Source organism: Micrasema longulum, unplaced genomic scaffold, assembly GCF_059751315.1.
Source record: "Micrasema longulum isolate JH-2025_06_02 unplaced genomic scaffold, ASM5975131v1 h1tg000331l, whole genome shotgun sequence".
Lineage (NCBI taxonomy): Eukaryota > Metazoa > Arthropoda > Insecta > Trichoptera > Brachycentridae > Micrasema > Micrasema longulum.
In genome coordinates this window covers 1312825-1325586 of record NW_028277535.1, presented here as the reverse complement: position 1 = coordinate 1325586, position 12762 = coordinate 1312825, and the positions used below count along the sequence as shown (strand labels likewise).

Genomic DNA, 12762 nt, shown 5'->3' with positions numbered 1-12762 from the left:
AAAAAAAACCAAAAAAATAAAATAAAAAACCAGCCAATGACAGGTCACAAGCCCTGTAAATACCTAGCCTTCTTTATTCCCTTCTCAAAAATGTTTTCTCTCTCCATTGCAACAAATTAAGAAATAATTCATGTAATTTTTTTTATTCGTTTGAGGTTGAGTTGTCTGCTAATGTTTCATTCATAAACAGTCAACTAGACACACAATTTGATGCGATCTTCTATCGAATTTGTTTCGAAAATATCTGAGCCCAATTTTCCACCGTGTTACGAGCCAATTACCATATTTCCATTAGAAAATTAAATTTGAATTATAGTTTTCATTAGAGGAACAAGTTAGGGAATCCGGAAAATACGATATAACCTGCAGGCCTCTATGACGAGGGAGTTTTGATATGTCCAACCCTGGAAGTTTCCCGCCTTCGTGACATAATATGCAAATTAAGAACAAACATTTCCAACGCAGCCCCTTTCCCTATTTTGGGGGAATGGAAAAGGAAAACAAGCTTGTCCATCAAATTGTTTGATGAGGACATATCCTCTATACACAACGTGCACTTGATGAATTATGCTATCACTCGATTGATATTTGTTTACTTTTTTATTCATATAAAAATTTAATTAAAAAATTATTCATGAAACAAACATTTCTACATATTATTGAATATTTTTTTTCCAGCACAGGACAAAATTAAATCATCTGAAAAACTTAAATAGCTTTTTTTTAATGAACAAAATATACCTCCTTTTAATTTAATTTTCTCATTTTTAGCGACAAAAAAAATGTGTTCTTATATTAGCCCTCATTTTTATTTTTTTTATAAATTTACATATTACAACAGAGATGAAGAACGATTTACATAAGGTAATATAGAAGTCTAGGCATCTACAGCGCTTATGACCTGTCATTGGCTGGTTTAAGTGGCCACTTTACACACTGTGTAACATTCACCAGTCTGCCCATATTTGAACATCTATATTTCTTCGATTCTTTCATCTGTTGATGTTTTTGAAGTTAAAGAGCTCAAACCTTTATTTATGCGGGTGAGATTTATTTGATTGAATTAAATCACCAACATACTAGGTAACGCCTGAAATTTTTATTTTTCAATTTTTGTTATTCTTCATGGACCAGGAATTCATTTAAAAATTTTCAATTATAATAAATGTTAGGAAAGAATCTCATTGGGATCCATAAAAAGCGAATCTTGTTTTTAAACATTCAAAATCATTATTTCATCATGAACAAAAAAACAACATCCTTCAATTTTTTTGTAAATGCATTTTTGTTGAATGCAATCCTGGTAGGTCGATGAAAAAATATTCATGCTTCTAACTTTTTTTACGCATTCGATTAAAATTTTTCGTATCTACGAACACACGCAGCGCTAAGATCTACATTTCGCTGAAAACCGCATGTAAATCGGTTAAGCCGTTTAGTGGGAATTCAGTGACATCATTCATACAAAATAATTATATATGTAAAGACTAGCTCACCAAAGTGCATATTTTTCTGTACTTGTATGTAGTTGAATAAACAAATTGAAATGTTTGACTGCATTGCTTCAAAACTACTACATTAATAGTTTAGTGAAATTATTTGAAAATTGGACTTACCAGAAGTTTTGTTGTACTTTTCGTTGTAAACCTATGTTTCACACATTAAAATGAAAGATTCGCTTACATATTACATGGATTTTTATTACTTATTTTATTACATAATAAAATAAAGTTGTTTAAATTTGTTGTTAAAAGTTGTTGAAATGTGGACAATATACTGATTAAATTCAGCCGTTACAATCAGATAGTTGAATTTACGTTTTGTGTCGAGTGTCGATAACAACCTTGTATTACACGTCTAGTACCAGCACTTATCGGAGAAAGCCGAATTTCAATTTCCATTTTGTAGCAGCTGGTGGCGTGTTAGATTGGTTAATGTGAAGGGCCCGGCATTTGGTGTTGACAGTATCTATAATAGAAAAAGAAAACCAATGGCATTTTTTACATGTTACAGATACAAAACAATACTTTTATTATCTTTATATATAAAAAAATTCTGTACGTGTGATGCCACCGAACTCCTCCTAAACGGCTTAACAGATTTACATGCGGTTTTCAGAGAAATATAGATCTTTGCCCTGTGCATGTTCGTAGATATTAAAATCTTCAATCTAATTTGTAAAAAAGAAGTAAGGACCATGAATGATTTATTCAACGATCTGCCAGGGTTGCGTTTGAGGAGAAACCATTTACGAAAAAATTAAAAGGTGTTGTTATTTGTGTATAAAAAAGTTTGTTATTGAATGTTTACAAAAAGCATTTGTTTTTTGTGGATCTCAATCAGATTATTCTCTTAATTTCCTTATAATTTCTACCCATTTATTTCTTTTTACTGGATTTTTGGGGATACTTAAATAATATTAAATTCAATACATTAAAAAAATCGAGTTCCTTCATAAGTACACCTCTCTGTTGGTGAGAAGACCGGAGTTTGTCGTTTGAAAAAAGAATACCATATTTGAAAAAAATGTTATTTTATGTTTTGGAATTTAACCTAGGTACCTACTTAACTTCAATATTTGAATAAAAATAGTTTTTGGATTTAGAATTTGATCACAAATAAGTACCTAGGTACGAATTTATCAATGAAAAGTATTTTTTCAAGGTAATAGCAAACAAGCCAACGTTTGGGAAGGACAACGTCTGTTGGGTCGGCTAGAATTATTTTTTCATCAAATAGTATAGATATATCTTAGTTAATTAATATCAATTATAAAGTTTAGACATGGGAATTATGTATGGAAAGCAATGTCGGTCGAATTCGCTCTTCAGCTTCTTAGACATGAATCCACGATTTTGCTGAAATTTCCTATTACGTTTTGACGTCATTGTACGGGCTGTATCTCACCAATATGCCGGATCATCTCGTTTTTTCGGTCTGGAGTTATTACTGGCTTATTAGCCTAGACTTTTGGTTTCAAAATGTTCCAAAGGAAAAAAAGTTTAGCGGTGTCAGATTTTCAGGTCATGGTGGACAATTGATATCGCCATTTCAAAAGATAATCTGACATCTGCGCCTAAAGTCTGTTCATTATTACAAAAATTTCCAAATAAACAAACCAGTCGCATGATACCCGACAGAAAATAGCCTATTTCACTCATATCATCTTAATTTAAACGACTCGGTCAAATTATAGTGGGTTGATATTTTTATTAGATTTGTTAGTACCTATTTACATTTGATAATATTTATATTTTTCGTTTTTTTTATTAAACTCCAAAGTTAATAACTTAACTGACTGAAAAATATCAATAAAAACGCCTCGGTTTTCACATTATTTTTAAAAATGAAAATGTAAACATTCTTATAATTTACCCAAATATTTCAATTTTAGTGACCATTTTCAACGAGTTGTAAATAACTCCCTTTTAGAAAATGAAAATCAAGTTGGGGTAGAGTGGAGTTCGAACTTTAAACCTCTAATCCGTGAGTCCGCAACGCTAGCCAGAAGACCACAACCCGATATAAATAATGTAGAAAAACTTAGCAAAGGAGATTTTAATGATAATTTCATCAAAAGCATTATTTAAATTTAGCGAGTACTCTCGGGTAAAAAAGCTGCAAAAGGAAATCGACTGTAAATAAATCGGTTTCATGGTGTACTGGTTATTGCGTTTGCCAAGCATTAAGTAAATAAATAATTTGTTAAACAATAATTATTGATCCACCGTTTTATCATGCCATGTGGAAGTGGGCCAATCATGCGATATCACGCAGTGGGCTCGTGGTTTGCATGTGCACAGCGGTCTAGTTTCCGTGAATGAACGGTAGATCTCAACAGAGCTATCGTTTCATTCGCTGTGTGGCAGATCGCACTGTCTCGTTAAAAACACATGTCGTTGGCATCTATCAATGCTATTTGGCCATTAAAAAATGTGATTATGACACAATAACGTTCACCATTCACCGTAATCGATAAGTCGACTTTATTTTAGAAAAAATATGGTCCGATAAATCCGCCAGCTCATAAACAGCGCCAAACTGTGATTTTTTATGAATGCATGGATTTATCGACAATCTCTCATAGATTTTCAGCTATTCAAACGTGGCAGTTCTGTTTATTAATGAATGCATTGTGGTGAAAATGTGCCTCGTCGCTGAAGATGCATGAACATTTAAAAAAATATATATTAATATTTGTAATGTTAAAAAAAGCTTTATGTAGTTTTATTCGTCATTATTATCAAACCATGGTTAGGATAGTCAAAACATCTTAATGTTATTACAGTCATTTTTATGTATTTATGATAAAACTATCTTATGTTCCCTTGTTTACCTGTAACTAGAGTGTTCACATCAAAAATATTTAATTAGTTCAACATCGACTTTTAAAAAAAAATAAAAAATTATTCAATTTTTTTTTTTTACAATATACATAAGAGGTAAAATGGAGTTTAAAAAAAATAAAGGAAAATTACATAGCAATGAAATACATATTAATAGTAAAAAAAAAAATTTTAAATCCCACAAAGGCCTGTTCGTGGGTATACAAGAAAATGTAAAATGTTTGTTTTAAAAAGATGGGCTACATATTAGGATCATCTAGAAACAAATGCACATATTATGAGCTATAAATCTTGAATATATTTTTCTCTTCAAGGTAGTCGAGATAAATCCAATCTCTTAGTATGTGCCTGAACTACCTGATTCTATACAATTAAATATCTCAACAAGAAACCTTAGACAAAATTTACTATTTTTACACCAAAAACCATAGAACAAACTGTGATTTTCACTCCGCCACGCCCAGAACTCTTAGGTCTGCCAACAAATATCCCAGTCTTGATTTCTTTGATAACAAGTAGTGTTCTCTAATGCGATCACTGAATCAAATTCAACTATAACTACCTTCCTTCCGCTTTCATTCCCGCCTAGTCTACTGTATACCATTAGGTATTTTTTTCTTTGTGTGTTCAAGAAATTTGTCCTCAAAAATGCCTACTGGGCGTGTATCTAAATAAATCAAATAAGATAAATAAATTCATCACTGCTGTTGAGCCTTTTCGCCTGTTATGCTTCAAACAACATAAAATAAATAAAACATTTTCGCACGAATCTTTAGAAAACATTGCGTAAAAAAACACCCAGGCAAACGATTTCACGTGGAGATTCCAAACGTAAAGAATTTCTTTATTTCTACAATACGCATTTTTTATCAAATACGCAAGAACCAACATTTTTTCCCTCCATGGGTGGCAAAAAGCTTTTGATTAACGGCTTGCCTTACGAGATAAGAAGCGCTCTTTGTTTAAGATCAGATATTTTCTATAGATGGGGTGAGATTATTTTTATTTACGACTTTTTCTGTCCATAACATTAATATTTATTGGATGTCATGACTTCAGATTACTCTCCGATACATATGATGCGAAGGGTTTTGATCAATTGATTATACCAGTTATAAAATTATTCAGCATAAGTACAAGGAATAAAACACATCCTTTGTGTTTTGATTTTGTTGTTAAGGGGTCGGTAGAGTATCTTCGTAATTGCTCGGGAGAATTTATTTTCAACTATGACGCCATAATGAAGCTTTGTCACTTGGGTGCGTCGATATGTGTACCGTGACGTACGCTTCCCCTTATTACATTTCGATGTACCTACTTAGAACTGAAAGGTGTGAGGTCGGTAGTGTATCTTCGTAATCGCTCGAGAAATTGTATCATCAACTACACCGTCATAGCTCTGGGCTTAGAGGGCAATAACTATTCACGGGGACCCGCCACTATGGATCTTCACAAGTCACAGTGACTTCAGGAGCTTGCATAGCACTGACCCTCACCTCTAAGAATAAGAATAAGAATGTATAGGGTGTAAAAAAAATCATCGCTCTTGTGCCATAATCCGGGGAGAAAATACGGGAATTCTTTTTTATGAAAAAAAGTCGCAGCTTCCTCTTAATAATAATCGAAATTATTTGTTTGGTTGAAATTTGCTCAAGATTCCGTATACCTAACCTGCTTATTTTTAATGGGGTTAACTGTTAATGAATTACTTTAAAAAGATTTCTCAAAATATGATAAATTAGTCGGTACATCTTACAAGCTACAATTTCCTCAAATTAATTACCCACGGTTTTAGAGAGTACTTCGCTCTACTAAATTCAAATTTCGTGCTTTTTGTTCAGTTAACGTGGTGAGATTCCTTCGCAGACTTGTTTTTAGACGTTATTCTTCATTCTTCCATATTAAAGCGCCTTTTTCATGTTAATTTTCGCAACGTTTTCTTTCGCGGAAAACGAATCATTTTCCGTATTTTTTAGAACGAGTTCTTGTTTAGCTTAAGTTTTAAAATGCAAAACTAATGGAGTTTTTTGGTAATTAAAATTAATATTGTCTGAAATCACACTACTTCCACTTACTACTACTACTTTCACGCCATTTTTCCGTAGGGTTTGGCAAAAATGATGGACCGCCATACACGTCTATCCTGACGTTTATCCCTAGCTTCTTCCACATTCATACATCTTGTTATGCCTGTCCTTCGGTTATATCTGTTTTTGACGTGACCAGACTTCAGATTTTGGTTTATCTGATCATGCCACGTCTTCCTTGGCCGTCCTGTTCCTACGTTACCGTTCACTCCCGCCATTTATATTTGTTTTTGTTTCCTATTCTTTCGTCATCCATTTGTCCTTCATGACCAAATCATCTTAGTGCCCCTTTCTTAATCTTATCAATTACACCGGTCTCAGGTTTAAACTCTCGTCGGATTTCATCATTCACTACTATTTTTGGCAATTGTGGTTCAATACAAAAATTTAGGTTAACCACTGACAAATTTTCATCTGATACTTTTACTATAAAATTAAATATATTAATACATAAACAGAAAAATACAACATATAATATCGATCCTTACCGTTTTTGTTTAAATGCATTTCATTTTTTAATAAAGATACAAGTCTCGAAAACGTCACAAAAGCGATGAAACTGGTGACCGGTTACTCCACATTTGTGGATTTAAGTATCACTCAGATTTTAATTCTATAATAAATTACAATAAACTTCCAACGAGAATTTTTAGTAACTAATTAGAATGATATTCTATTACTACTACTACTTTCATGCCATTTCTCCGCAGTAATAGGCAGAGAGGGTGGAACAACTCACTTACTCAATCCATTTCCGCTTCCTTGGTGGTGCATATCGCTGTGATCTTAGAACAACGACGGATGTGCGAAAAGGGCGACGTTGACTTTCTTTTATATTTTTTGATCTTACAAAGATTCTGTAAAGGCTTTATATTCCAGGTTTAATTTTTTTAAAGTATAGATAACTAACCCAAGTATCAAAGGATACACTATTTTTCTTATCGAGTTGTGACATAAAGAGTCCAAATAAAACCTCTTCCGGCCTCTCTGTCGCGGCCAATGTCCGTGAGTCCTCCCAAGTAAGACCTTCGTCCTGTACTTCAGACACAAACTACTGGCGAACAGTCAGCCGTGGACCCCGGGACCACGAGAACTTCATGCCTTGTAAAGTATGCAAATGCAGTTAGGGCTTTCGGGATCTTCAATCGTCTCAGTTTGATGACAATCGTCACCGAAAATTGCTGAATCCGTTGCCTTTTTCTGCATTCCTTACAAATTCAAACCACCGCCCACCCGAAATTCTCCAGAGGCACCTATTCGCAAAACTTAATAGTTTGCTATTTTGGACCATAGTGAGATGCCACGATTTGCATCCGTGGAGGAGAATGGGTGCTACGGATATTTTACTGGCAACATTTACTTTTTACTGATTAAACATTTGATTTTTTCGATGATTTATTTGTCCGACCGAATAAAGAATACAGTTCTGCCTGTGAAATAGAAGCATAATCTTGGACGAGTGTTTTCAACTCGATGGCTACTTTTAAGTAAACATCCTGAAAAATCAGCAATATTTCTAGTTTGTCCAAATTTTCTGTAGACAAGGACTAGATTCAACTCCCTGGAGAGCTGTTTACATTAACATATTACAACAGAGATGAAGAACATTTAAGAGAAGGTAATATAGAAGTCCAGGCATCTAAAAAATGAAATTAAAAGGCAACCTGAAAAATGCCTCGTAGTGTTGTGGTTGGCACATTCGCATACCATTCTCGAGGTTTCAGGTTCAATTCCTAGCAGGGTTGACGTAAAACATTTATTTCAATGGTTTAAGACTGCAATATTTAACTGTCTCTTGACTGGTACCTGAAGAGCAGGACCGATAACCTTGTCTTCCACTGAAAAAGATGATCTAGATACGCTGCGATTGGAGTACCAATGCAGTATCCTATGCACCACCGAACGCAAAATAAAACAAAAAAATGCAAAAAAGACAGGATTTTATAATATTAAATCAAGAAATAAAAATAAAATGTCACGATTAAAGGACTGACCTAAAGAATTTTTTAAAAGAGGAAAATGCCATTATAAATTACTCTTTTTTATTTTGGAGTCAAATATCAATTAAAATTACAAAGACGTATTATACCTACTGTTTTTCTTTTCTCTCGGGTTCAGCCTAAAATTGCAAAAAGCTTAATTGCGTAAAGTTTTCAACGGGTTTTTTGTTACGAAATTAAAAATATTTAACTCAAAGGAATACAAACCCGATAAAACACTTAACCGGAATAAAAAGCAGAATGAATGCCATTAAAATTACGGTCATCTCAGATAAAAAAGATTTTTTAATACCGCAGCTTTGGGTAGTTTATTTATTCATTTGAATTAATTTTGATTGTGTTTTTTTTTGTTGTAAAATATCGTATTGTTAGAAAGGGTTGTAGAGATAGGAACCGGCATAAGATTATCCCGAAGTAATATTACTTAATATTAATTCTTTAGAATTGGGTAGGTTATTATTGTTAAATGATACGATTTTATTATTAAATAATACGTGACTTAGGATAACTTACATGAAATTTATTTTCGCTGAATTTAGTAGGCGAAAAGTTACGTGGAATATTTTTTATCTTATGAAACTTCTTAGACCTCTTTCACTTTAATTTTTTTTTAAATATGATAATTCATAAATCAATGACCCACTCTAATATATATATATTAAAAACCCCATTTGCACCACCATGTTTTCTGCTTTTTCCACATTAAAGCAACCCATTATTAGATAGAGAAACGACATTATGCGTCCAAAAAATGTAGATAGTTGCAATTTATATTTTTTTCTTCGTTGAAATTAACGATATAATGATTATTTAATAATTTGATTGATTAATGTATTTTGTTATTGTATAATTTCTTTGAAATATATATGTATGTCAGGTATTTAATAATGTGTACAGTTCGAGTATATTAATATTTCATACTCGATTTTCAATATTTTTATTTTTAATCACTCTTTATACCACATATATGTAAATGGCAGAAACGCCGTATATAAATAAATAAATTATGCGTAGGAAGGGTCGATATCTAAAACGGAAATTTATAACGCAGTTTTTCATTGTTTTTTCAGGTAACGTGTTTGTGATAGCTGCCATCATCTTGGAGAGAAATCTCCAAAACGTGGCCAACTACCTGGTGGCATCTCTCGCTGTTGCAGATCTGATGGTGGCCTGCCTCGTCATGCCTTTAGGAGCAGTTTATGAGGTAAGGCAATCGAAATCAAAAAAAACTTTTTAATGCTCTTTAATTAGTTTAATTAAAAATATTCAACAATATTATTTGTAAACATTAAAGTTGGTGACATTGAAAACGTTTGAGTCTAAATTTTACATTTCAACTGATTTGATTTTTTAACCAATATAAAACAAAGGTTTTATCCTTTACTAAGAACTTTCATCGTATTTAGGTTGATGTTTTTCTATATAATTATAGTTGGTTAAAATTTCACTACTTCCATATTGCTTTTATTGACGCTCATTTTTTCGTAAAAATAGTTTTTTTTAGTCATAAATGTTTCAATTTTGGGGACTGTTTCACAAGAGTTGTAAATAACTCTCTATTAAAAAATTGTAATTAATGGGGTTTGAGTACGCGTCAATAGCCACTGGACCACATTTTGGTTTACTTTGCTATTTATTGATTAATTTGTATTAATATTTCCTATATTTTGGGATAGGGAGTAAATACGTTTATTTAAACATATACAACATATTTAAGAAAGAAGCAAAAGTTATATTTATAATTCTTTTTTTTAAGCATTGATTGAAAACACCTTTTATATCTTTTTTAGTAATTTATATGTTATACTAAAAATATGGATAATTAAAAATAAAATAAACAACTTACTGAAAGACGTTACTCCCCATTATGTACACAATTTTTCTTTTCTTTTTTTCTTCTTGCGGTGCCTTTCAGGTCCCCTCGACGCGACGTTGGCGATCACTGCAGCAAAAGCAACTCTTGTATTCCGCAGCCAGGACAACTGCTTATCGGATGTACTCGCCATAGTTATTCCTAGGAAAAGATGACAAGAGTGGTTTCCCGTTGCCTTCTCTAGTGGATTTTTCTGTCGAAGTTACCTTCCCTTAGCTGGTTAATTCTGGTTTGGAGGCGGCGGAAACTCGTATTTCATCTTTTAGTTATCTGCTGTGGTCACACCGTTATGAGTGTGATCCCTTTGCCAGGGGTTCGCGACTTAGACGCTAACGAGTAGGACTAGTCAGTAGCGTTGCCGGTGGAATGCAACTGGGCGTTCGCAGCATTTTATAGAATCACACCCTCCGGCCAAATGTGACTCACTGCGACCCTACTGACAGTTTGAACTCCAGTTTTTTTCTTTTACGTAATGAAAAACGTTAATGTAAATAAAAATATTAAATTTATCTTAAATAAATGTATTTCATTCTAATATTCTATACTAGTAATATTTTATGTGAATCCACTAAAAAATAAACATTTTTAAAACCGAAACAATTTATGATAAAAAAACATTGATGTACGAGTATCAAGTTAGCGTATTAATTTGCATGTACGACATGTACGTTCAACGTTCATCGGTCAAATCATATAGTAATTATTATGTAATTCTAGAGCCATTCTGCCAAATTCTATTACATGTGGAATAACGATAAAACGGCAGGCAGTTATATTGATACTATCGCACGTGTAATCAAAATTCGAGGGTCATTTTAGCGGGAACTTTCTAGTTTTCATGAATAATGCATATCCTATTATTTCACCACTCAGACACGGGAACAGGCGCGAATATGAAAAAGCAAATAATACACGTTTTCGTTCGCATTCTGTCACTCTTCCGGAGTTTTCAGGTGGAAAATTTACGGACAAGAAAAACAGAAAACATTCGGATGTTTGTTTAAGAAGGGGAGTATTCTAATTCCGGAAACGAGTATTTCGTCTGCATCGTGGATTAGTGGTTACGTGCGTAAGTCTCGGTTTAATTCTTGACTTAGGATAGTACTGTCGAAGCGAGTGATTGACATAAAAATAAATTTCCTTTTGCATTCCAAAACGTTGCTTTATTTCGCAAATTCGCTACAAAGAAACGTGTTTTTTCTTTTGTAGTATAAATAATGTATTTTTACCATTCAATTACCAAATCATCTCGGTATTATTTTTTAAGCATATTTTCTTTTTAAGTCCTACAAAAATTATAATATTCTTGATTAATCTAGTAAGATGCTTGAATCTGTAATTCAAAATTCTATATCTTTCAATAATCATCGTCATCATTTTCTTTCCGCATCTAATGGTGCATATAGAACTGCATTATTTAATTGAAGCATGATTTCCTAGACATAATTTATCATTATTACCATTCATTTTTAAGACAATACGTATTTTTTAATTCCTTTCAATGTTTCATTTTCAAATATCATTTGTTATATTAAACGATATTTATTAGTTGCTCTGAAAATTTGAATGACTTTGAGATATTTATTTATTTATTCAAATATTTATTTTAAAGAAACAAACAGTCGACAATGATATAATATATTTTTAAAAATACAGTTTAAAGACAGACCAGCAAAGTTTCCCAATAAAAATCATACATATAATTAAATTGTGTTACAACAAACGGATGTGTTTATGTGTATTTGTATGAGAGTAAGTGTAGATGTGTGTTTATGTGTATTAGTGCGGGAGTAAGGGTTTAGGGTTCAGGATTTCAAAATAAATTAAGAGGTATGTAAAATATATCAATAGATAAAAAAACATTATAGTTAGAGCAAGAACGATAGTGGAAAGAGTGTTGTGCATAGTTAGTGCTACAGACTGGCAGATTTATAGATTATCTTAAATATTATTATATTTTCATCATCATCATTCCCGATTCGCACTTAATGGTGCATAGGGTAAACCAAACGCAGCGGATCTTGATTATTTTTGTTACATGAAGGTAAGATGATCAATCTTTTGCTTCAGGTCACTGTTACTGTCAAAGGACCATCAAATATTCTCATTCTAACCATGTCGGAAATTAAACCAGGAACAAAGAAGCATATGAATCAAGTGAGACTGAGCCTCACTAAGAAATCATTGCTATTTACCAGTACCTAATATGTATTTTAATTCGTATTATATTAATATATTATGAAGACAAAAAACTAGCAACTAATATAAAAATGCTCAAAGATGCCTACAAACATGGTCCGTACTGTGTTATTTACAGTAGGTACCTACTTAACATTGACGCATATTAAACTTATCCTTAAAATCTGAGCTTCACTAGAAAATTGGTATCAAAGACGCTACTGAATTGAACCCGAGACCTTTTGCACGGTAAGAAAACGCGCTGACCACTTTCAATA

General features: G+C 32.5%; 1 protein-coding gene across 1 annotated transcript in view; it reads left to right on the top strand.

Moving 5' to 3' along the window:
* The window catches only part of LOC148282424 (5-hydroxytryptamine receptor-like), a 281204-nt gene that overhangs the window by 205829 nt on the left and 62613 nt on the right, over positions 1-12762 (top strand). The window contains exon 3 of the mRNA XM_088225117.1: positions 9504-9637. Within this exon, the coding sequence (XP_088081243.1) occupies positions 9504-9637 (134 nt within the window). The remainder of the gene's footprint in view (positions 1-9503; positions 9638-12762) is intronic.